This window comes from Equus przewalskii, chromosome 10 (genome assembly GCF_037783145.1).
Source record: "Equus przewalskii isolate Varuska chromosome 10, EquPr2, whole genome shotgun sequence".
Lineage (NCBI taxonomy): Eukaryota > Metazoa > Chordata > Mammalia > Perissodactyla > Equidae > Equus > Equus przewalskii.
Window position 1 is genome coordinate 38,502,861 of NC_091840.1, and position 25,069 is coordinate 38,527,929.

At 46.7% G+C, this 25,069-nt stretch overlaps 2 protein-coding genes and 2 long non-coding RNA genes across 5 annotated transcripts; 2 read left to right on the forward strand and 2 right to left on the reverse strand.

Moving 5' to 3' along the window:
* Positions 1-431: 431 nt before the first annotated feature.
* LOC139074192 (uncharacterized) lies at positions 432-3,776 on the forward strand. 2 transcript variants are annotated; one of them, XR_011523731.1, is made up of 4 exons: positions 432-830; positions 943-1,147; positions 1,837-1,951; positions 3,323-3,776. It is a non-coding gene; the product is annotated as an uncharacterized lncRNA (long non-coding RNA). The 2 variants fall into 2 exon arrangements; XR_011523730.1 differs by lacking the exon at positions 432-830 and having other exon boundaries at positions 861-1,147.
* Positions 3,777-5,322: 1,546 nt separating this feature from the next.
* On the reverse strand, positions 5,323-7,474 carry LOC103540202 (C-C motif chemokine 13-like). Its single transcript, XM_008506751.2, has 3 exons — positions 7,050-7,474; positions 6,365-6,479; positions 5,323-5,888 (listed from the first exon to the last, which is right to left on the reverse strand). Exons 1-3 carry the CDS (start codon positions 7,273-7,275, stop codon positions 5,783-5,785), a joined length of 447 nt encoding a protein of 148 aa, XP_008504973.2. The 5' UTR covers positions 7,276-7,474; the 3' UTR covers positions 5,323-5,782.
* Positions 7,475-15,297: 7,823 nt separating this feature from the next.
* On the reverse strand, positions 15,298-17,421 carry LOC103540203 (C-C motif chemokine 8). Its single transcript, XM_008506752.2, has 3 exons — positions 17,149-17,421; positions 16,296-16,413; positions 15,298-15,867 (listed from the first exon to the last, which is right to left on the reverse strand). The coding sequence occupies exons 1-3, from the start codon at positions 17,222-17,224 to the stop codon at positions 15,762-15,764; spliced, it is 300 nt and encodes a 99-aa protein (XP_008504974.1). The 5' UTR covers positions 17,225-17,421; the 3' UTR covers positions 15,298-15,761.
* Positions 17,422-20,996: 3,575 nt separating this feature from the next.
* LOC139073938 (uncharacterized) lies at positions 20,997-24,712 on the forward strand. Its single transcript, XR_011523138.1, has 2 exons — positions 20,997-21,218; positions 24,253-24,712. It is a non-coding gene; the product is annotated as an uncharacterized lncRNA (long non-coding RNA).
* Positions 24,713-25,069: the final 357 nt, after the last annotated feature.

Below are 25,069 nucleotides of genomic sequence, written 5' to 3' on the forward strand. Positions count from 1 at the left end.
ACCTACTACGTGCTACTTATTCCAAGCACTGCACACAATGTCTTCATGACCTGGCCGCTCTGGAGCTGTACAATCACCTCTCTTTCCAGCCATTTCCTCATTCCTGTCGCTCTCCTTACACCCCACACCCCAGTGCGCTCTGACAACTCTGAATGAACGTGCTCCTTCCTGCCTTGCTGTCCTTATGCAAGCCCCTCCCTCTGTGGTGTGCGCCTTTCCACTTCAGCCCTTCTGGAGAGACTCTGCTTGAAGAGCATTCCCCCGGGAGGCACTCTGACGCCTGTGGGCAGCTCCCACCCTCCTCTGTGACCTCCATATGGCGCGTCTACTGTGGTCCTTCATGGAGTGGCTCTTACTTATTTATCTGCGAGTTGAAGGGCAGCGCCTCAAGGTCAGGCACTGCATCTCACTGGGCTTTTCTGGGGCTGACTGAGGACCTGGAACAATGCAAGCTGTTGAAAAGTGTGGAGCAATTGAAAAAATAGAAATGGCAAATTTCTGGGCCAGGCACTTGACAGAGCAGATCATGCTTGACAGAGCAGATCATTTGACATGGGACACACTGTTTCCATCTTCTGTGACTTGGGCAAGTTGATGCAACTGCTCATTTGCAGAGCTGGGATTCAAGCACAGGTGTCTCTCAGTCCTAGTCCAGGACTCATCTGCTCCGCCACGTTCCGGGGACAGTAGCTCCATCCCTGGATGGAAAGACGTGGGGTCAGAGAAGCCACAAACAGGCCACTTCCTCTCACTCACCTTTCTCCACTTCCCACTCAGTCGGGACGGCTCCCACTCATTTGCTCGAGATCCTTATCTGCTCCTGCCCTTGGGCAAGTTTCCTCATACCTCGCACACCCCCCGGGAGAGGTGGGGAAAGGAGTTTTCCACGCGGTCACTGAGTAACCATCTTTTCTCCCTGTGACTTCCCCGCCTCTGCACCAGGGCCTGGGAAACCCCACCTAGATCATCTCATAAAAGCTCTGGGCACCGCAGGATGGGCCAGGGGAGAGCTCCTAGCTGCACCAGACACATCGAGACCACTCCAGGAAGGCCCGAGCCAGACTGCCCGAGATGAAGTTCATCGCTGTGGCCCTGGTGTGCCTGCTGCTGGCTGGGGTGTGGCTGCAGGATGCGGACAGCAAAAGCAGTGAGTGTGGCTGGAGTCACTTCTCTTCCCCTGGGGGAGGGCAGCAACGAGGCAGGTGCTCTGGGGTGGGGGCAGGGCTTACCCGGAACTCCCTGCCTCCATCTCCCCTCTTCCAGGAAGGATTCTTCCTAAAGAGGACTGGAGGGTTTGGATGGTGGGGGCCAGGGACCAGTAGGAGAATCATGAGTCCTTGGCGAACAGACAGCTGAGCCACTAGCTTCAACACAAGGAGGCCCTGGCTCATCCAGACTCTGGGGACTGCTGGAGGGGAGCGGGGAGGTTATTTAGACCAAGTGGGAGCCCCGGGGTCCTCAGGAGGGACTTGGTTTTGCCTCCACAGTGTGACAGGCAATGGGTAGTGTCTGAAGTCAGGACCCCGGGCTGTCTAAAAAGTCTCATTTTACAGATAGGAAGTCTGGGGCCCAGGGGAGGGCTCACCCTGATCAAGGTCACACAGCTGGTTTGTGGGGAGCTGGGATCTGAACTCCAGTGTCTTGAATCTTTGCCTAAATACAAAGCTGGGCGGCCAATAAGACACAGCTGCACCAGGGCCCTCTGGATGTGGTCCCAAAGGCTGGGTCTGTCCTGGAGGGTGCTTTTTTTTCTTTTTTTTTTAAATCATCCTGGATGAGAACAAGAAAGTTCAGGTTGCGAAACGGATGCAAAGTATTTTTGCGCTTCTCTTCTAGTGCACGTGTCGTCCTCCAATTGCTGCTTTACATTTATGAAGAAAAAGATTTCCCAGGAGAAAATACGGTGTTACAGAAACACCAGCTCCACCTGCCCCTACGGTGATCGTCTCATGTAAGTGCTTGTCCCTTGTCCCCTCTTAGATCTGGCTCCCTCCTGAGAACGGAGAGCGGCCCAGCTGGAATTAGAACAGTAGATGGCGATGTTCCACCAGATGAAGGTTTCTAAACGCGGACAGCGAGGCCGCCAAAACCCGTGTGCAGAGCCGAGCGTGGGCGCTAGGGGGAGCTCCGCACCTTCTAGCAGGCGCCCAGACAGCTGCACCTGTGCTCCTGCAGTAGCTTGAGTTTCTTGAGCTCCAAGGTGCCAAGTACTATATCTTAATATTTTATATTCAGAGGCAGGAATTACTTAAAAGCTCCAGGCAGGGGCCAGCCCGGTAGCGCAGCGGTTAAGTTTGCACGTTCAGATTCTTGGCAGCCCAGGGTTCGTCTGTTCGGATCCTGGGTGTGGACATGGCACCGCTTGGCAAAAGCCATGCTGTGGGAGGCGTCCCACATAGAAAGTAGAGGAAGATGCGCATGATGTTAGCTCAGGGTCAGGCTTCCTCAGCAAAGAGAGGAAGACTGGCAGTAGTTAGCTCAGGGCTAATCTTCCTCAAAAAAAAAAAAAAAAAAAAAGCTCCAGGTGTTACTGCAAAGCGGAAAGAGGGAGGGGGCCATAATCAGTTCCTGCCTCTGGATTTGCCAACCTATAGTCTTGGCGACCTTGGGCAGGTAACTGTTCTGCACTTCATGATCTGGATTCTCCTTTGCACTCTTTGTCTGGGAAGTGGAGTAAATATGACAGCTGCGTCACAGGGTCATCATGAGGCTTGGCTGAGGTAGCTACGTTTGCCACTCGGTGTCCTATAAGTCACTTTCATGTATATTACCTCGGCTAACACTCTTGGGCACATATTTACATTGTGATGAAAACTGGGGTTCCGGGAGGTAGAGAGATGTCCCCAAGTTCACTCAGATAGTAAAAGGCAGAATTGGTCTATAGTGTGGACAATAGCTAAGTTTAGGAGGCGGGCGGATCAGAAAAGAAACACACACACACAGTAAGTCCAGAGCAATGACTGAGGGTCCCAGATGGACATAGGCACATGAAAAGAGGGAGCAGGGGGGCCCTCGGAGATCTTCTAGGAGGGGCATTTTCCATGCTGGCTAATCCTCACAAAGTCTTCAGCCCCCAGCCCTGCTTGATACACCGAATGGGAATCTCCTGGAAATGGGTCCAGGAAACTCAATTTAATAGGCTCCCCCTGAAGCTTGGGTCTTCCTCCTGGCGTGCAAGCTGCAGGTCTTCTGCAAGGACTTTGTATACAGACTCAGAGCGACTCAGGGGCACCCAGCAGCAAGGAGGGGGAGAGGGGACTTGTGTGTGGTGCCCAGGGGATGGCCTGGGTGACTCAACCCCTCTTTTGTTCTCTGCCCACAGACTCCAGCTGAGGGGAGGCAGACAGAGCTGTGCCTTGAAGACAGCCCGATGGGTTCAGGAGTATTTAAAAAGCATGAAAACCTGCCTGCTATAGGAAGTATGAGCGGCCTCCTTTCCATCCTGGACTCAGAGACCACGTGGCTTCCCCTGTCCTCCCATCCCCAGCCCTACACGGGTCCCTCTGCCCCACCTTTGTCAGGTCATGGAGAGTCTGCTGGGTCCTGATAAGCTATGTTGTTGCACTTTACATATTTAAATTCTAGAATCTTCAACTCCTGCCCCTTGGTGCCTCTTGGACCCCACAGGGATGGCAGGGCACAAATTTGATTAGATTGAGGGGCTGGGGGCTGGAGCCAGGGGGTTGAAAGGTGGGGGAGGGGAGAAGACCCGTTGGATCTGGTGCTGGGGAGCTGACTGCTTGTCAATAGGAGCCAATAAATGACTCATGCCTCTCTGCTTTGTCTTTGTCCTGGGGGTCAGCGTTGACTTGGGGTTGTGGTGTAAATGCTCTGCTTCCGGTTTCGGCAGTGGGACAAGGCTGGGACCCAGGGATGGGTCCACGTTTGGGTGCAGGATGTTCTCCCTCCCTGCCCAGCCCAGAGGGTTCAGGGGCTGACGTTATCTAAGAGTCACAGCTGCCCTAGCTGGAGGGGATCTTGTGAGGTCAACTGCCTGTCACACAATGCTAGCCTCATTTTATAGAGCAGGTAACTGAGGGCTGGGGAGGGCCACGGACAGGCCTGAGGATACAGAGCAAGTCAGGGTCAGGTCTGGTGTGAGAGCCCAGAGCTCTGCCTCCGGGTCTGGAACGGGTTGCCAAGTGACTGCCCGGCACAGCATGGCACAGGCACCCTCTCTCCACCAGACAGACCCTGCAGCGTAGGGTAGCAGGGCATTCTTCTCGGGGAGGGTCCTGGGGAGTGTGCAGGCATGGGTGGATGCAGTCTGATGGAGATGCCAACACAGCTCGTCCACAGGAGGGAGGCAGTCTCCAGAAGGGCAGGGGAACCCTGGTGGACACAGAGAAAGAAGAAGCCCTGTCCCTTTAAAAGGGGCCATCACAAGCTCCAGTTTGTGTAATGTGTGATTCTTGGGAGAATAGCAAGGGAGGGCAGTGACTTCTGGGTCTCGGCATCGGCACCCCGTTAAAGGCCAGCTTGGTGGCTTTAGGAGAAGGTCTCATGTGCTCTGTCTCAAGACCTCCATCTTTCCCCAGCCTTCGACGTGTCACAGTCTGTCCTGTTCTTCTTAAATTGGATCCTCCTTCCACCCCCAGCACCGCCCTGCTCGTCCCTTCCCTCTTGCTTGCACCACGGCCGTAGGCGGCCCTCAGTTCTGCCTTGTCAACTCTGTCCTGCCCACGGCCATAGGCTGCTCTTCCCGGCATCTCCTGCCCTCCCAGGGGCTCCAAAGCCTTCGGTACCCCGCTCCCGCCTTCAGAGCTCGCTCCAAACTCCCCACCTCGATATTCCAATTCCTCTAGGACCACACTTCAACCTTCCTTTCTAGACATCTCTACCTTTTCCATTCTGGGACCCAGACTCTCACCATAGGAGGACATACCCTCCCCACTCCCTTTCTCCCCTTTTCCGTTCTGTATCTTCTCTAGAAGAATCTTGCTGCGACCATGCTACACCATCCTCCAAGGTCTGCCAAGTCCCATCTTCTCTGTCAAGTCCAGTGCTAATGAGGACTGGGTCATCTGGTTTTCCCCTGGGCTTCAGGTGCAGTTACTGTCTGTATTACTCCAAGGTGGAGGGCTGCTCAGAGTGGAGAGGCACAGGGGCAAGGAGATCTGTTAGAAGCTGATGCTTGGGACTGGAGCCATTGTTCTAGAATATTCTAGGAGGATGAGCAGGCCCTCCCTGTCATCAGATGAGCCCAGGCTAGCCGCAGCCAGGGCCTCCGTGACATCCACATTCCTCTAGTGCCTCTGCCATCCACCTGCACCTTAGAGACCCCCTCCTGGTTAAGAGTTACCCCCAAAGAAAACACCACAGTTAGAGATTTTAAACAAAATCTATTTTCCGCAGAAAGTCAGCAGTCCCACAGTTCCATTCATCTTTCCATTGTAACATGTTTAGCAATATCTCGCGCTCCCAGGCCCTCGCCTCCCTGCATGGTAGCTGCCCTTCGTCTCCGTGATTCTCGCAGACACAACCCTCAAGGAGTTAGGCTGGAGGGAGACCCCCTGCCCACAGCTTACGTGAGAAAGATCCAACAGGCTCAAGGCTTTGCTTGACCAAAAAGATCACCAAGCTTCAAAATAATCCCCAAACCAGCAACAATTCAAATAATATTAAATATTACTCAAGACGTAGAACATTTTGTATCACAAAACGGAACTCATCCTATCTGAAAATTACAGTCAAATTAGTCCAGCGTGTGGATGGGAAGGCTGGAGGAGAATAAATAGTCGTTTCTCATCATCTGGCTTGGTCTTGGTGTGGCTGGGGGAGGTCAAGTCTTCCGGGTGGGAGATTTTTGAGCCAGGTATTTCATGTAATTCTGGACCCACTTCTCCTTGGGGTCGGCACAGACGTCCTTGGCCAGTTTGGTTCTGAAGCTGTGGATGAAGGAGCGTTGGCACAGTTAGATGAAACACTTGAGGGTTTTATCCAAGGGATAACTCATTGGACTCTAAAACCTGCTTGGCCCACCTGCCACAGGTGAGGCAGCCGCCCTGGGACTGGAGGAGGGAGGGGTGTGGAAAGAAGAGGCCTCTGGTGGTAGTCACTGTTCTTGTCTCCCCAGGAGACCTTGGCCTGACATCCGGCAGAGCAACCACAAGGGTGCCAGCCGGCGCCCATTCAGGGAGCGGGGAGTGGGCTGTTGCTGGCTTTCTTGGGATGTTACATCGTTACATCAATGTAACGATGGGAGGATTTGAATTGCATAGTCTAGTTAGATCTTATCTCCTGAGTATATGATCCCAAGTTAGTCTGATGTCTGTCTTCTGGGGAGAGCTTTGGACCTGGTGGAGGCGGAGAGTGGAGTGGGGTGAGGTGAGGTGGGGGGTGAGGTGAGGGTGTTTCTACCCACATGACGGCTTCCTGGGGGCACTGGCTGCCAGTGATTCGATAGCTCCTCAGCCTCTGCAAGGGCATCTTCTTACTGTTAAACTTGAAGCAGCAAGCGGTCAGGGCACTGAGGGCATCTAGATAGAAAGTCAAAAAGAGAAAGCCTTTCAGGAGGGGCTAGGTTTTTCTCAGCTTGAACGCAGCAGGACGCGTCTGTAGGGGAAGAGAAGCAAAGAGGTAGACGTGATCTTATCCGCTCCAGGTCCAGTGCTCTGGCGCTAGGCCCAGAGATGGAGTGGGACCTGGAACATGTGGTTCAAGATTTCGAAGACGGTTCTCTCTGCTGCACGGTGGGGATGAGTCATTGCTGACCGGGGGAGGCCAATGTGACGGGTCCTGGATATGACCCACCATCTGCAGAGATTGGGAAGATCAGCCAGGGTCCAAAAGGCCTCAGTTTTGGAGTGGACAGCTGAGGTTTTATTCGGGCTCTGCCATGGCCTGGAGGTGGGGGAGGGGAGGCCTCCTCCTGTTTCAGCGTAGGCTTCTGCTTTCTGTCTTTGAAATTACATGTTAAAGTGAAGCTCTGAGGAGCCTTGCTGCTAGGATAGGCTAGGAAGTGAGACACTTCGGCTCAGAGCTTCCTGGAAGGAGAGAGAAACAGAGGGAGAGAAAGAGAAGGAGGGCGGGAGAGAGATGGAACTTGCCTGGCTGAGCCAGCCCCTGGGGGCTGAAGGTGGCCATGGTGAGCAGCAGGCACAGGAGGGCTGCGGAGACCTTCATGCTGGAGGGCGAGGACGGGAGCTTCGGCCTGAGAGTTGTTGGTTTCTGGGCTGGTCTCAGCTTCTCTGCAGCTCTGCAGGTCTGCCTGCCTTTTATAGGAAGCAGGGAGGGTGGGGGCTCCCAGAGGGATCTTTTCCTGGGAAGGGTCATGGTCAAGTTAGGATGAAGGGGGGTCCCGAATCTGCTGAGCTGGAGGCTGGGCTGCCAAAGCGCTTTCCAAGAAATGTAAGACGGAAGCTGTAGGCTGCAGCCGGTGGCACTGTTTCCGTCCAGCAGCCCAGGCCGTGCCAAGAGAGCACAGATGTGCTGGCACTCATCACAGGAAGTGATCCAAGGCACTGTTCCATGGCCTGGCTTTCTCCAAGATGAAAAGGAGGCAGTGAAAAAAAAACCTCTTAGGCATTCACTCCTGATGAGGGACATACCGTTACCGTCATGCCCATTTACAGAAGACACTGAGGGACCAAGAGATTAATGACAATAACTTAAAGTCTCATGGGAAGTGAGCGATGACGCAGGAAGATAAAGCTAGACTATTTACATATAATCACCAAGGCAGTTTCAGACTTTCATTTAGGTGCAGAAGTCTTTTTCTCAGCCAAGTTTCATGTGGAAGTCCCATACGTGAAGCAAACCAAAGCCAGCTGCTGGTGACAGGAGCCCCTCACATCACATATTGGTGCCCCTTTCGGCCGCTCAGGCTCAGAGGGATATGGTTTGAAAACCACTGATTGGTACAGGTCCCTTGTTTTCAGGAAGGACCTTTGGGTTTCCAGAGCTGTCGATGGGAGAGGGTTGAGGAGTGGAGCAAAGCAGTGGGCTCTTTGCTCCTGTGCCTGGCTCCCTCCTGCAAGGGGTGTGTGCCTGAGCTAGAGCTAGGAAGTGCCACCAGGGGCATGGGGGGAAGGAGGGGACAGCTTGGACTCTGATGGAAAACCTGGCAAGGCCCTTTGCCTGAATGTTGCCGTTCCCCACGCTCCCTCCTGGCTCCCAGACTTTACTTACTTTTTGCACCTGCCTGGAATACTCTCAACTTTTCATTCCTGTGAGTGTTTCCACTCTAGCAAAACAAGCCCAGCGAGAGCAAAAGAAAGGAAATAAAGAGCTAAGATTAGCGAAATAGAAAAGAATGTATCCCGGAAAGGGTTGAGGGAGCCCGAAGCTGGTTCTTTGACGAGCCTATCACATAGCTAAAGCCGTCCCGAGACTGACCAGGACGAAGGGCACGAATAGTCAACAGCAGGAATAGAAGAAGCGGACGTCACCACCAAGCCTGTGGACGCTGAAGAAAATAAGAACCACATGCTAACAAATTTGATTTAGATGAAATGGTTGACTGTCTAAAGAACATAACTTACCAGATTGCAAGAAAAAATGAAAAAAAAGTAATTCTAAAACTATTTAAAGAATGGAATTAGTAATTGAAAATCTTGCCACAAATCATCCTCTGGGCCCTGAAGGCTTCAGTAGCTAGTTCCTCCAACCATTCCAAGAAATGTAACTCCAGTCTTACACAATCTCTTCCAGAGAATATCAAGAGTGTGTACACTGATCAACTCACTTCATGAATCTTAGGACTTTCATACAAAAAAAGTTGTCAAGAACATGTGAGAAAAGAAGATCGCAACCTTGCCTCTCCAGACACACATTCTGTTCCTTTCCGTCCTCTTCTCTGGCCCGGGAAGCTCAGCTATGAGGCTCGCATCAATGGGACCGCAGATCTTCTGGCTTCGGGCTGGGGTCGGACACAGGGGAGCCCCACAGCGAGCTGGAGGGAGGGAGGAGAGCTCCAGTGAAGTGCTGGCCCCTCTGTTGTCTCCCCTGTGTCTCAGTCTCGATGTAGCCCTCAACCAATGGCTTCACTTCTCTCCATGACTCTCTCCATCCAGGTTTGGGGACCCATGCTGTGTCCTTTTCCCTTCGGGTCTAGGGGTGGTCACCACATTGTGATTAGCCTCCGAATACTGAAGCAGCCCTGTGGTTTCTCCACACCCAGCCCACATCTTAGTAAAGATAGTAAAGATCTTAGTAAAGATCTTTATTAAACTCTCCTCAGGTCATTCAAATTTGTGTCCTCTGTTTCTTTCTGGGACCCTGACTGGCATAGGTTTGGGTACCAGAAATAGACCTTCCAAATGGGATTTTGGAACTAGGTTGCTGATATATTTTAGGAGCACAATGATGGCGTCTGTTGGCAGCATGATTACTTAAACGATCACCAGTAGTATGGCAGGCTGTGTTTTACCAAGCCCTCTAGGCGATTCTGACGTGCACTAAAGTCTGAGAACCGTGGAATTACAGCCTACCCACGGCCAGCTCTCATCTGGAGTGAATAGCCCCCAGAGAGCCCTTCAGGATGCTGCCCTCCTCTCACGACCTCGTCAAAGCATCTCTTGATGCCTCGATAAAGGAGACGTGCCCCGGCCTTCCCAGGGAGGGCACCTAGGAGACAACTGAGCAGCTTACACATAACGGATCCACTTCAATGGATCCACTTCAACATATCCACGTCTCTGAGCCTTTGGACTCTTTCTTAACATTCCAGGGAAGTTCCAGCACTTCAACTTCACTGACCGCAGGCTACTTTTTAAGTCTAGACTCCAATTAGCCAATCTAGCTAAATATTAACCTCACTCCCATTGTGCTAACACATTAAGTCCTGAATTCTGGGCCATTCCCATGCCAATGGCCATTCCCGTGCCAATGAGTTGACTGATTGAATCTTGTGTTATTCTCCTCTTAGAATCCGTTCCCACACATGCCCCTCAAACTTTTCTCCAAATCGAGTGGACGAGGGGACATTCAAACCCTGCCATCTGTAAGGAGTCTGTCTGTCCTTCCCTCTGCTCCAGGCCCTATCATCTTATAGAAGAGTAGGTTTAGAAGCCTGAGGTCTGGAATCAGCCAGACATGGGGTCAAGTCCTGTATCCGCCATTTACTGGTTGTGTGGTTTGGAGCAAATTGCTTACCTCTCTTAGCCTCTAAGAGGAACTGATTTCTAATTATTACCTCACTGTGATGTTATGAGAATCTTGTGAGTTACGCATGGAAGGTGCTCAGCATAGTGCTAACACTTTCCATTTCTAATAAGCCCCAGTTGCGGCTGATGCTGCTGGTCTGGGGACCATGGTGGGAGAAACACGGCTGTAATGAAGCTGGATTTGGATCTCAGTAGGAGGAATGGGATCCTGGGGTGGCAAAGGCCTGACAGTGGTGCTTATGAAGCAGCAGAAACAAGGTGGGCACAATCACCCCAACAAGCCCCAGGCCTGGAGTGGTAATCAGAGTGTTTTGACGAACACTACAGGATCTATGGGACCCCGTGACATGAAATAGATGAGATGCTTACTAAGGCACTGTTGGGCTTTACGCAGCAAATTCTAGGTTTCATGGGAAGAAACCTAATACAAGCCTTTTTAGAAGAGATTCATGGCCTCTTACCTGGTCATCAGAGTTACCCCAGTTCATATACTTTGAGCCCCTTATGGGTGGAGGGGTCAGGTCTCTTTCAGGAAGAGCCCTGTAATGCCGGGTTGCCAGATGAAATACAGGACATTTAGTTAAATTTGAATTTCAGATAAACAGTGAGTAATTTTTTGGAATAAATATGCCCTTGGCTAAACTTGGAAACCCATGGGTCTGTAATATAAATCTTCCCCAAGCCTTCCCCTGGGGAGCCTGCTGCCCTATTCCGGGGTCTCTCCGCACAGGGGAAAGAAATACTGACACCCTCTGGGATGATTTGATGATGGCTCTAAATGGTTGGCATTCTCGGGAGACCTGAAAATCCACCCACTTGCCGATCGGAGTGGGAATTTAAGAAGGCCCTATACCAGTTGCTCAGTTATGTCCAAGCAGAAAGGTCAGTTAGCTCTTTTCCAGCTCAATGATCTTTACACATAGAAGTCTCTAGAACTATAGAATCCTGTGATTTTAGAATCACGATTTTGCTGTAGAGCCTTGCTGTAGAGTCTTTGCATGCAAGCATCCTGCGATGTGCCTCCTACAGCCCTGGGCAGTCTTAGCGCCCGACCAACGAAGATCCTAACGTAGTAGGGCTGGCTTCACTATGCCATGTGGTGGTTTTCAGAGGTGTGTTTACCTGCTGAAGTCTCCTCTCAAGGAATAACTTATTGGGGAGCCCGGACACACATCATATTAGAGCTACAGCTGCTCAGGAAAGCAGAGCTGGGGCACCGTCTATTTATATTTCTCCCTGCCCATCTCATTTCGCTCTTTAAGGCTCTAAGGAATGTTGAGACAGTGCAGCCTTTCCAGTTTACAGAACAGATGTCTGACTGCTAGAGTGCCTGATAAAAAGGGGAGTGAGCCAGCACCAAACAGCCTTCTCTGCCCCTAAGCCTGGGTCTCTCCAGAGAAAGGCAAGCCATTTATGGAGAATACTGCCATTACCATGCCGGAGGAAAGCCGTCCATCCACCAGCCACGTCAACGTTGCCAGGCCATTGCCTTCTTCCTTCACACCACCTTCTCTGCTATCTCTGCATGTGCTTATAATATCTCATCCACCGTCTTATCACCATCTCATCATCCATCTCTTCCACCTGCAACATCCTTCTTTTCTTCTGGCCCAAACAAGAATCATTTGAGGCCTGGCTTAAATTGTGTTTCATCCACGAGGGCGTCCCAGCCCACACAGATTTCATAGGGGACCAAAACACGCTCCGAAAGGGACGGTTGATGACCTTCCAGAGCAAGCCCTACTACTTCTGGTCCAGCACATGGAGTCATCTTTCTTGGCATTCTCTGGACCAGCATACAGCCAAACATGAATACTTACCCCTGATCCCAGGAGCCTAAGAGGCCACAAGGGGGCTCCTCTGTGGAAGATTATCATAGAATCTATCTTCCAAACCAGACAGGCGTCTATGAGGGTTGAACCGGGCAAGCTGGGGTGTGCAGTCCCCCTACCCAGTGGAGTGTTGGCATCTTACCAGATGTTCTGTTCCCGATTCAGGTGCTTACAGTTTCTAGTTTCTGCCATCCTTTTGTTGTGGGAAACTCCCAGGATGAATGCCTGAGGCTGCCCCTTCCCACCACTAAAAAGAAAATGCAGGCAGGAAAAACCTTGGATTCGTCACATGCTGGCGCTGTGAGCCAAGAAGCGAAAGTTTTTCTGATGAGGTAGCAATTTTGTGGAAATATTTTTAAAAATATCTGCTGACTTGGATTACTTGGAAAATATTTCTTAAAAAGCATAAAAATATGATAAAGCACTTGCACACTCAGCTTTAAGACACAATCACAGGAAAAAGTTTTTTGTTCCTTGTTTTCTTTCCATGTGAAAATTTTAGGAATCTTACTATGTATAGGTTAGTCTCAGATTTGTTAGCTCATGTTACACCAAAAACCTTGTCAAAAGTCATTGTGTGGCCTTCAATACCTTAATTTCTTAATGGCTGGATAGTTATCTGTTATATGCCATCATTTATCTAGACCATACTCTGTTTTGGGCATTTTTGTCTAGTTTACTGCTACTCTAAGTACTGCTGCGAAGCATATAGTAAATCTTTATCAGCATCACTTTTACGTCATAGACATGGAAGCTGGGTTGCTGGATCAATAGTATAAACAGTTTCAGGCTATTCAAACATATTTTCAAATTTATTTTAACGTCTTTACATATTATACATAAATAAAATTCACAAACCCTACCAGTATTACTTGATTACTTTTTCATCTATGTATACAACATAGAACCACCACTTACATCAAGACTAACGTTTTCATCATCCCCAAAAGTTCTTTTCTGTCTTTCCCAGTCAGCATTCCGTCTCCTAGACATCACCACTATTTTGAATTCTGTCACCACTGACGGCCTATTGTTGAAACTCATATAAATGGAATCGTATGGTATGCATTCTTTTGCGTCTGAAGTCTTGTACTTAATGGAATGCTTTTTTAAAAAGCAAATCAGTAGTTTGTCTTTTTTATTGCTAAGTAATGTTTCATCATATAAATATACCACAGTGTGTTTCTCCATTCTTCCGTTGTTAGACATTGGGGTTGCTTCCAGTTTGGGGCTATTAGGAATAGAGTTGCTACGAATTCCTGTTCAAACCTTTCTGTGTTCACATAGACTCATTTGTCTTAGATATTTACTTAGAAGTGGAATTTTTGAGTCATAGGATAGCGCATATTTACTTTCATTAGGAACTGCCAAACAGCAGGTTCCAAACTTCCCAGCAGCAATGTATCAGAGCTTCAGTGCGTTACATTCCCACCAACACTTGCTGTTATTAACCTTTTCCAAGTCAGTGAGCATATAATATCAATAACTTAAATAAGATGATATATACTTAAGACATTTGTTTAATGTCTTGAACAAAGTTCATCGTGATTTGAAATATGATGACATAACCCCAGAGTTCAGCTGGGTGACACTCATGGAAAACAAATAGATTGTGCCTTGTGCTGTGGCCTGGTGTTAGTTTGGGGTGAGTCTTCAACCCTTTGGAATTTTGGATTTGTGGTCCAGGCACTTTGTGGAACCCTGGACCCAGATGTCCATAGCCAACTTGGCCTTGAGGCTGCGGAAGAGAAGGTGAGAATTGGATGGGGTCTTCTGTGGCTCGGAGGTGCTCCTCCTACCAGCCGACACTTAGCTGTCCTACTGCTCCCAGGGTTTGGGTGTGCTGCCTTGGACTGGCTTACAGGTACTCACCATAGGCTGGGCTCCCGGCTGGCTTGACAATTTTAATCCCAGGCGCTTTGCTTCTCCATCCTACCCTAGCTGACAGACATGGCCAAGTTTCTAAGAGACATGGCCCCTAGAGCTGGAGGGAGCTTGTGAGGTCGTCTGCCAGACCCCCTCGTTTCTTGTCTGTGACACAGTACTACCTCCACTTTTGTGCGGGGCATCTTAATGCCAGTGAGAGAAATTGACTTGCCCTAAGGGACATAGAAAGTCGGGGTCAGTTCTGGGATCAGAAGCCAAGTGTCCTACCTTGCCACATTTCCAAGTGTGCTGGAATTGTGACATCTCTCCCCACGATTGCCAACAACACGCCCTGCTGAGCTGGGTCAGCAGGACAGTGATCTTCTTTGGCTTAGTGAGGGTGTGGTCTTTGTGCTCAGTATGGTGGGCCTCCTGTCTGAAAAAGGAGCCAGCCATGCTCACCAAGTCCAAGGGAATCTTGACCTTAAGAGACTATTAAGAAAAGGATGCCTCACGCTTTCAAACGGGTGCTTGCAAGTGATTGGGATGAGGTCGGGGGTATGATGATGGAGATGAATTCATTCTGGGTCTCAAGAGCGCCAGCCCTCTAAATAGTTGCTTTGTGAGATTCTAAGAGAAAGACCTATGTCCTGGGTCAATTATCCTCCTCCTTCTACAACATTTAACACTCTGTCTGTCGTTCTTCCTGACTTCACCCCTACTGCTGTCTACTGCTGTCTGCTGCATCTTCCCCGCTCTCGGGCCCTCCCGCCCACACTCCAGCCTGTACTCAGATACCGCGTTATTCTTCCTGATGCATGCCTCCGAGTGTGGTTTCCTTCTTCCTATTTTAAAACTTATAGTGCATCCCTGTTACCTGCTGACTTCTCAATCTGAAATTCAAGAACCCCTACAATCTGGCTCCAGCCTTTTGTTCTGAAACTTCAAACTCCTCTGTTTTTCCAGAGCCCAGCTGGATGGGCTTCCTTCCTCTGGCTCACTCCCCTCCTCTCCTTCCCGTACCAGCTCTGAAGAACCCTTTCCATTTCCCATCGCATCCCATCCCCCAAGACCAGCCTGCTGAAGCCTTGTCTTCATTGAAAAGCTGTAAGTGGACCTCTAGGTTATAGACATCTACTTTCCTTTTAGATTTGGTTTCACTCCTGGGATATTACTCTGGGTCTGAGAATTAATTAGATGGAGAAAAACCTCAGATTATGGAGAAAAGTTTGAAGACTGTTGCAAGAGAGACTAGGCAAAGATAGGTGTGGTGACTAAAAAAATAGGAATCAAGACCTTATCTAACAGGGCAGGTAATGATGGAGAGTGGAGCCAAAGGGTTGCAACAGCCTGGTCTGGTCCTTCCAGATTCTCCCTGATCCTCAGTTGAGTCCAAAAGACTTCTTTGAGGATGCCCCATACCCCAAATTGCACACACTGCTACCATTTTTTCCCTCCCAGCTAAATGTTACCCCATGAAAAATGAGACCAAATAGTTTAAAATTATATATATATTTTCTTTGAAAATTCCATAGTCATCTAATAACATTAATTTCAACAACACCACTCCATAGCACGCATTTGACTTCAGGAGCACCGATTTCCTAAGAACGTACAAGTGTTTTGCTCCGATGATCCATGGGAGGACCTCACAACGTTACAGGGAGGCAGGAAGGAGAATGACGCCATCTTGCCATGAGCTTCACTGAGCTCTCAGAAAAGAAAGCACATCTCCAAATTTTGCATTGTGCGTTCGCGAGGATTCGTGGCAGACAAAGTCAAAACATCAATAACTTAAATATAAATATTATTTAAGAAATGTTATGCTTTAAATTATTAACCAAAGTGTCTCTTTTTAAATAATAAAATAATATGACTCTGCATCTAGAGAAGGCTGGGGGAAAATAAATAAGATTTTCCTCAGGCTCTGACTGTCTCTCAGGCCAGGTGTGAAGGTTCAAGGCTTCGGGGTTTGGGATCTTTGGTCCAGGCGCTTCATGGTATCCTGGACCCACTTCTGCTTGGGGTCAGCACAGATCTCCTTGTCCACTTTGGTCTTGAAGCTGTGGGGGAGAGAAGGCACAGTTAGATGGAGCACCTTGAGGATTTTGCCCCGCCATATGGCCCATTGGCCGCTAAACCTGATCAGCCCTTGCTCCCCGGGTGAGGGGCCTGGTTTGGGACAGGAGGAAGGGAAGGATGGGAGGAAGAGGCCTCAAAAGGAAGCTCTGCTCTTGCCATCCCAGGGGAAGGCCTCCAGGCTCTTGGGTGAAGGAAACTGGAGGATGTGACCAAGCTCCTAGAAGGGATGCCTTCTAGAAGGGAGTGAGTATGGATTCCTTCTTGCAGCTCAATTTCTCTTGGAGCAAAGGGCCTTTTGGATTAGATGGCATATTGATCTGACTCATTTGGACATGAATCCTGACTCTTTCCCTCCTATAGAACTCAGACAGAACTTTTGGCTGACGGTGCCGGGGCATGGCGCACTCACATCACAGCTTCCTGGGAACACTGGCTGCTGGTGATTCTTGTGTAGCTCTCCAGCCTCTGGATGGGGACTTTTTTCTTGACCACACCAAAGCAGCAGGTGACTGGGATGGAAACTGCATCTGAAAAACATTTTGCAAAGAATGAGACAAGTTAGGATGCATCGTAAATTTGCATTGGCAAGGGAAGGAAGAGAAGGTAGGAGAAGACAAAGTAAATATACAAGTTCTACCTATGACTCACCCCTCCCAAGTTCAGTGCCTTAGCCCAGGTCCCACAAATAAACTATTACTCATGAGTCAGTTTTCTCTGTTGAACTGTGGGGCACCTCACTGTTGACTGGGTAAGAAGAGAGCTTGTGTAACAAGACTAATCCTTGTAGTGTCATTGGGAGGGTCCACTAACTCAAAACTTCAGACTCTGGGAAAATAAGCTCTAAGGACTTCCTTCCTAGCTATCGGTCCCCATGGGCTTTAGAGCCAACACACATCACCTGCTGAGATGCCTCTGGGTCCTTATCCACCTCACACAGCCACTGTTCTGGAAGCTACACTGAACCATAATCCAAAATTTGAAACCTCAAGCAATAGTTTCTTCCTTTCCACTACTCCCACTAGTGTCTCTTTCCAGAGCTGGTGTCAGGAAAGGTCATGGGGACTGGCCTCAGCGGCCTGGACATCTAGTTGTGGTTCTGCCTCTGACTAGCTGTGACACGATGGCTCTTCTTATTTCCCCTGTTGACTTCACTTTCTCCGTCTTTATAATGTAGGCTACCTGCAAGCATGGGATGACTCATGCTTAGCTGTTAGGACCTGCGGTAGTTAAAATTTTAAGCCTCAGGAAGAGAGAGGTCTTACCTGGCTGAGCCAGCATGTGGGTGCTGAAGGCAGCCACTGTGAGCAGCAGGCACAGGAGGGCTGCGGAGACCTTCATGCTGGAGGGTGAGGATGAGAACTTCAGCCTGAGAGTTGTTGGCTTCTGGTTGGTCTCAGCCTCTCTGCTTCTCTGGCTCCCCTGGCCACTCTGCCTGCCTTTTATAGGAGCAGAGAGCGTGGGCCGGGTCGTGAGCAAGGAAGGATGAAGGGAGACCCTGAATGTGCTGAGTAGGCACCAGACCCTGAGGGTGATTTCCAAACAATGAGAGAAGGAAGCTGTGAAGTTTCTATCTTTGGTTAGACTCTGTGGAGCAGAAGTGGAAGGGTATGCGGCTGTACCCAGCAAAGTGTAGGAAGTGACCTCATTGGACTATAAAGAGCCGTGATTTCTTTGAAATGGAAAGGATCTGCTGGAAAGGAAGAATGGAAGCTGAGGTCATGGGGAAATGAAGAGAATTAAGGAGCCGACCTTCCCCAGGGCTCAGGAGGTCTGGGATGGGCCCCCAGTCTTTGCCTGTACTCTCTCTCAGACTCAGGGCCCCGCCATCCTAAACGAGTCAGGCTCCTGTAGGTGCCCACACAGGTAGCTGGATAGAAGCTTGGCGGGAGGACAGAATCTAGGAAGCTTCAAATCCTAATGCCCTGGAATCTTATGTGGTGGAGCATAAGAACTGGACAGCACATGCTGATCTTGTAGGGTGGTGTTTCCCAAATATTTTATTTAGACACTAAAGTTTCTTTCCAAGCAAAATCATATGGAGAAGCCCAATATTTCATGCAGATTCAGGTAGAATGGGTTTGTTTGAAAAAGCCTTCTCAATTCCCTTCGTTCATTGACAGTGGGGCAGGGGGTGGGGACACAAAGGGAAGGAACTAGGTTCTCAATCCACCGACCTTGTCTACTCCCCTCCAATTGTGTATCTACCATTACAGTATCATATAGAAGCTTTACTGCCCTAAACATCTCCTGTGTTCCTCCTATTCATTCTTTCCTCTCTCCCTGGCAAATCTCTGGCTACCCCTGATCTTTTTATCTCTCTGTAGGTTCTATAAAACCTACAGAGGTTTTAGATATAAAAAATATATATTTTATATACAAAACTCTGTAAAAAGAAGTTTTACAAAAAATCATATAGTTTTTTCAGGCTGGCTTCTTTCATTAAGGGATATGCATCTAAGTTTCCTCCATGTCTTTTCATGGTTTGATAGCTCATTTCTTTTTTCTTTTTTTGAGGAAGACTAGCCCTGAGCTAACTACTGCCAGTCCTCTTTTTGCTGAGGAAGGCTGGCCCTGAGCTGACATCCGTGCCCATCTTCCTCTACTTTATATGTGGGACGCCTGCCACAGCATGGCGTGCAAAGCTCATTTCTTTTCATTGCTGAATAATATTCCACTCTATGTATGTACCACAGTTTATCTATTTATCTATTGAGGGACGTCTTGGTTACTTCCACTTTTTGGCAATTATGCATAAGCTGCTATAAACATTCGTTTGCAGGCTTTTGTGAGGATGTAAATTTTCAACTCATTTGGGTAAACATCTAGGAGCGTGACTGCTGGATCACATGGTAAGACTAAGTTTAGCTTTGTAAGAAGCAGCAAAATGGTCTCCCAAAGTGTCTGGACCATTTTGCATCCCCACCAGCAACGAATGAGAGCTCTTGTCACTCCACATCCCACCCAGCATTTGGGGTTGTCAGTGTTCGGATTTATTATCCTTTTAATGTCCATGGGATCAGTAGTGATGACTCAATTTTATTTCTGTTATTAGTAATTTTCGTCTGCTCTCTTTTTTTCTTGGTTATTCTAGCCAGAGGTTTATCAATTTTATAACTGTTTTCAAAGAATCAGCTTTCAGTTTTTCAAAGAATCAGCTTTTCATCGATTTTCTCTATTCTTTTCCTATTTTCAATTTTATTAATTTCTGCTCTAGTTTTTATCAATTTTTTCTTCTGCTTGCTTTAGGTTAATGTTGCTCTCCTTTTTCTAGTTTGCTAAGGGGAGCTTAGATGATTAATTTTAGATCTTACTTCTTTTCGAATATGTGCATTTAATGTTATAAATTTCCCTTGAAGTATAGCTTATGCTGCATCACACAAATTTTGATAAATTGTATATTTATTTTTGTTTAATTAAAAATATTTTTAAATTTCTCTTGAGATTTCTCCTTTGACCCTAGTGTTGTTTAGAAACATATTGTTTAATCTCCAAATATTTGGGGATTTTCCAGATATCTGTTATTGATTTCTAGTGTAATTCCATTGTGGTCTGAGAGTAGACATTGCATAAATTCTTTTATCTTAAAAATTTTAAGCTGTTTTATGACCCAGAATGTGGTCTATCTTGGTAAATATTCCATATGATCTTGAGGAGAATTTGTGTTTTGTTTTTATTAGGTGGGGTAGTCTATACAAGTCAATTAGCTCCAGATGATTGGTGGTGTGTATATTCTTATGGATTTTCCTGTTGGCTCTGTCCGTTACTGATAGAATCTTCAACTATAATAGTGACTTGGGTATCTTTCATTAATTTTGGAAAATTCTCAGCCATTATTGCTTCAGATATTTCTTCTCCTCTTTTCTCTGTTTCTTAATCCCAATGGTATTCCCATTACATGCGTGTTAGACCTTTTGCAATTGTCCCACCGTTCTTGAATATTCTGCTCCATTTTTTTCCTTTCCATTTTCCCTTTGTGTTTCAGTTTGGGAAATTTCTAATGATGCTGATTCTTCCCTTGGCCATGTCCACACTAACAGCAAGCTCATCTAAGGCATTGTTGATTTTCTGTTACAGTGTCTTTGATTTCTAGCATTTCCTTGTTTTTTATTAGAGTCTATCTCTTTGCCTACCTTATGCATCTGTTCTTGCACCTCATCCACTTTTTCCTTTAGTGCACTTAGAATGTTAGTCATAGTTATTTTAAATCCTTGGTATGATGATTTCAAAATCTCTGTTATATCTTAATCTGGTTCTGTTGCTTACTTTTTACTCTCAGGCCATGTCTTTTCCTGCCTTTTAGGATGACTCACACATTTTTGTTGAAAGCCACCACGATCTTTGGGGTAATAGGAACTGAGATAAACAGGAGTTGAGTGTGAGGGTTTGTTTTTGTGGCTAAAAGTCAGTCTGTGTTTACTGTTGGCTATAGTTGTAGCCATCAGTTTCCTCTAGTGTCTTGACTTGGCTCCCCATTGTCTTTGGGTTTCTCTAGAAACTCCTCCTTAAATAAAGTCTGGGCCTTGCCATTCTTTCAGCTGTCATGATACTGGAACCCTCTTGATGTGGTAGTCAGATGTTGTGGGAGGGGAAGCATTCTATATTCTTGTGATTAAGTCTCAGTTTTTAGTGGACCTATGCCCCTGGACTGTGGCCTTTATAAGTGCACTGCAGCCCTTTCTTCACTTTCAGGAACGCTGGAGAGGGTAGGAGCTGGGTGTTTCACCTTCATGTTTGTGGGTTAGGCTCTGGTAAAGTAGTTTGCCTTGAAGGCAGGTGGAGAACATAATGCTCTGGGCATTTTCCAAAATGGCTACTTTTCCCCTTTGTGTATTTCAAAATGGTTACTTTTCCCTCCCCCTGCTGGAAGCACAGGGACTATTTCTCTGATCTTCACTATGAAAACGTGGTGGAGATCCTGGAACTAAAACTCATGAAAGTGTGGTGTCCCCTTAAGACTGGGCTCCCAAGGGGGTTAGCTCTCAAGCTAGTCCCCACTCAGCCTCCGTCATTTTCTCAATTATGCTTTAAGTTTTTCTAAAACTTCCTGGTTCCAGCAGCTTCTGCTTCTGGTAAGCTGTGGTTCTCGGTGTTCCTCTCTGTCTCCAGTTTTGGGGCAGCAGTATACCGTGACCTCAAATCTTTGAAGGATGTAGGAAGAGTTGTTGATTTTCAGTTTGTTTAGTTTTCTTCTTTTCTTTCTTCTTCTTCTTTTTTTTTTTTTTTTTTTTTGAGGACAACAGTGATGACTTCCAAGCTCTTTATGTGTCAGAAGTAACCAGAAATTGTTGAGCACCTTTTCGTATGCTTACTTTCCATCTGCATATCTTCTTAGGTGAGGCATCTGTTCAGATCTTTTGCCCGTTGTTTTCCATTTTGTTGATAGTTTCCTTTGCTGAGCAAAAGCTTTTTAGTTTGATATAGTCTCGCTTGTTTATTTTTGCTTTTGTTGCCTTTGCTTTGGTGTCAAATCTTTTGCCAATTTTTAAAATTGTGTTGTTTGCTGTTTTACTATTGAGTTTCAGAGTTTTTTGTATATTTTGCATGCAAGTCCTTTATCAGATATATGCATTACAAATATTTCCTCCCAGTCCATGGCTTGTTTTCTTAACAGTATTTTTTACAGAGCAGAAGTTTTTAACTGTAATAAAATTCAATTTATGAATTTTTTCTTTCATAGATCTTGTTTTTGGTGTTATATCTAAAATCTCATCATCAAAACCAAGGTTGCATACTGCCTTTTGATGAACATTTCTAGGCTTTCTACAAGTCATTAAATATTCTTCAATAATCTTGAATGTTAAAGACCCCATAGGTGTCCATTTGTAAATGCCCCATAATTAATGTAAGCATTTCTCTATAGTTGGGAATTACACAATTTCCATTTTTTCACAATCATAAACAATACTTCTGAGGAAACTGATGTAGCATCATCATTAATGCCTCCTTTCAGTTCCATAGCTAAGGGATTAATAAATCAAAATGCGTGGCTATCATTAAGAATCTTTGTCAAATTATAGAATTAGCACATTGCTGGAAATTTTTCCTCTTCACTAAAATGTGAGTTTATTATTCTTGAAAGTATTTGACCATTGCTTAGGAGAAGATATTTATCTTGTTAAAAGTTAAAATTAACCTGTAGGATAGTGGTTTCCTTTGTGGTAGTGACAGCATGAGGGAGCTTTAGAGAGGAAGTCCTGTTCTGTATCTTAAAGTGGTACTTAAATAGTTTTCTACTTATGTAAACTTCATGAGATGTTCCACTTAACTATATTGAAATTATACTTCCATATAAAGTAAATAAAAAGAAAAGAGCACAGCTTTATTTTGCTTCCTCTCAATTTATGTTTTTTAATGTGTGTGTTAAGTGCTTTTCCCCCTTGTGATTAATGCATTCAGATTTTTATGTCAGATAGCCTTTTATTTTTCTTATGGATTCAGAAGAGATTTTTGAACATTTGCTTCACGCATTTTCTCTTATTGCAAATACTGTGTAAACTCGTAACAGTAAAGAACTTGCAGAACATGTGTGTCACCAGGATTTCTTCTGGCCAGAAGTGAACTTGAGCTCTTCCCAGGAAGGCAGCTTTTTACGAATTTGGGGACAGTCCCTCTGCTGGGGGAACCATGTAGCACTGTGTCCCATGGGAGTGCATCGGCTTAGAGGTTAAGTTTGCATATATTTTTCATTCAGGAATAAAGCCACTGTTTTACAGATTACCTTCAAGACATGGTTAATTTCTCCTCCAAGGTGCCCTCATATGGAAAGTACATCTATGAGCAGATGACAAAAATAGTAGTGAAAATCATAGTTATGGAGAATCAACAAGGGTTAGTCAAATGAGGAGAATTAAGTGTCTAGCAACTTGATTTAGCCAATATCTAGCCAATAACTTGCTCAATGTGACCATGAGCAGATCTTCTTGAGTCTGAGATTCATTGTCCTTGTCTATAAAATATGGGGTTCTGACAAGTCCGGGGATGACAAATAGTTTTCGATCTTGTATTAGCTTGATGGATTGATGGTGGTGGATGACTAGACAGATTTATTGAAAAAGCCAAAACCAAAAACCCAGTGAGACCTTACCTTGGGTTATTGAATGTAATGCTATGATTGATTGGCGATGTCTTTCATGGGTACAGCAACAGGAAATGGCACTGTGGATGTAACGCTGCTATTCTTGGATTAAATAATGCTTAAACTTTTCTCCAACTTGATTTATCTGTGATTGTCTGCAAAGGATCCAATTAGAGACCAGAGAGGCTAGAATGTAGGAACTGGCAGACAAGTGTTCTTAGCTGTCAACTCTAGGAGAAGCAGAAAAGCACGATGGCTACCAGGAATTGGACGCTAGGATACTAGTAACACAGTTAAGATCTATGCCAGAGAAGGCACAAATTATCTAACTTTTTTATACTTCAAATTCCTTACCTAGTTTTTATTTTTATTACATGCAAATGAGGTTTACTGTGAGTATTAAATTTTGTGACACTGAAAACTTGCTTTGAAGAATGAGTAGCATATGGCAAGTGATCAATAAGCTAGCTGTTATCAATAGCCAAATAAGGTGGGTGTAGCGTCTAGAAGATGCTAGGAAGGGACCCAGAGTGTGGTTCTTGGTCTCTCATACAAGTTTTCCCTAAAATTGCTTCCCAAGAAAGATATGTGGTGGGGATAGACCTTCAGAAATGTCTGTTGTAGATGAAGACAGATAGAGTCTCCCAGAAGCAGAGGAGATGTAAGGTCCTTGGATCCTGCCAGGAACCAGAAGCGTGGAATGTCATGGGACCTCAGAGCGGATGGGGGTCAGATCTCACTGCTGATGTGGCAAAGGGCACCAGGGTCCTATTTCTACAGGGAACTCATAGATTTCAGTTGGTAAAAGTCACTTTGATTGTGCAATTTCCCTCTTTTGTTTTGTTTCTAAACTGAATTCCAGAAATCCTAACATAAGAACTTAAAATGAAACTTTAGGCCACACAAGTTCAGCAGCTGCTCTGTCTGGCAGCCTGGCTGTGTTTTTCGAGGAAGTGGTTATGCTGCCTTTTCTCCTCGGTGTCTTCCCAGAGAGCATTGCCTAAAGCAGTTTTGACAATTCGCCTACACCTTAGTGGCTGGCGAAGGGGGCCCTGAGATCAGAAATGACTTTTTGTGGATAGAGGGCAGGAAATGGGTACCCTGCTGTGGAAATAGATCTAGATTCTTACATGGTTCTCAAGGAATGTGATTAGATGGGAGAGCATCTTGGAAATCAGGATTTCTGCTTTCATTTTTCAGCTCTGTCCCAAGTGTCCTCAGTGGTCACAAATTATAGAATGAGTTGAAAGAGATGTTTGCATTTAATGTATTCAACCCTTTCCCTTCACAGATGAGAGGAAGAATTCCAGAGGTGAAAGGATTTGTCATAGGTTGTACAGCTCCTCCAGGACAAGCCAGCACTGGTGAGCGGGAGCGTCAGAACAAAAGCCATCGTGCAGCTCCCCGTCAGAAGATGAGAACCAGGCGGAAAAGTACAGTGAGGTGTCCAGATCCCCAGAGACTAGCCAATGCACTGGTCCCAGATCCACCTGCGATATCAAGATGCCCTGGGCCAGTATTAATAATATAGAAGGGATGCTTTAACCCGCTCCAGCCTACGGACTCAGAATCTTTGGAGATGATGCCTCAAATTCTCTGTTTTTGAAGTGTTCCGGGTAACTTTTAATTTGGGAGCCATTTACCTAGTTCAAAGCCCTCATTTACAGATATGTAGACTGAGGCACAGGGTGGGAAAATGATTTGCCCAAAGTCACTGTGACAATTTAGTAAAGAACCAAAACCAGAACTCGGAGATAGGGTCACCTCGCCTGATAATGCTTGGGCCTCCTTGTCTGGTCCCTGGTACGGGAGGGTCTTCATCCTGATGGAGGCCCCAGGATCTCCAGGGTTTGTCAGTAAGCTCATGTTGCAGGGATAAGTGGTTGTGGGCTCAGCTGGAATGTAAATGCTTTCAAGGAGGCTTATTTGCTATGTCCTGGCACAAGGAGTGTGGACATATGCTGTTTGGGCTTGAGTACACATGGCTTATCCCATTAGGCCCTTGTGTCATCACTTTCCATGCAATGCCTAATATTTACTCAGCACAGAAGGCCTTCTGAGACCCAATAAACTATCTAATAATGTCTATTCTTGTCCTTTTCCACTCC

What these genes read in the sequence shown, in the direction of transcription:
- LOC103540202 (XM_008506751.2), bottom strand. Translation starts at nt 7,275, where the DNA reads ATGACCCTTCCCAGGAAAAGATCCCTCTGGGAGCCCCCACCCTCCCTG. An exon ending in CCAGGGGCTGGCTCAGCCAG is followed by an intron (nt 6,480 to 7,049) that starts GCAAGTTCCATC and finishes CTTTCTATCTAG; the next exon opens with ATGCCCTCAGTGCCCTGACC. An exon ending in TGCCCCCAGGAAGCCGTCAT is followed by an intron (nt 5,889 to 6,364) that starts GTGGGTAGAAAC and finishes CTTCATCCACAG; the next exon opens with CTTCAGAACCAAACTGGCCA.
- LOC103540203 (XM_008506752.2), bottom strand. Translation starts at nt 17,224, where the DNA reads ATGAAGGTCTCCGCAGCCCTCCTGTGCCTGCTGCTCACAGTGGCTGCC. An exon ending in CCACATGCTGGCTCAGCCAG is followed by an intron (nt 16,414 to 17,148) that starts GTAAGACCTCTC and finishes AATGTTTTTCAG; the next exon opens with ATGCAGTTTCCATCCCAGTC. An exon ending in TGTTCCCAGGAAGCTGTGAT is followed by an intron (nt 15,868 to 16,295) that starts GTGAGTGCGCCA and finishes TCTCCCCCACAG; the next exon opens with CTTCAAGACCAAAGTGGACA.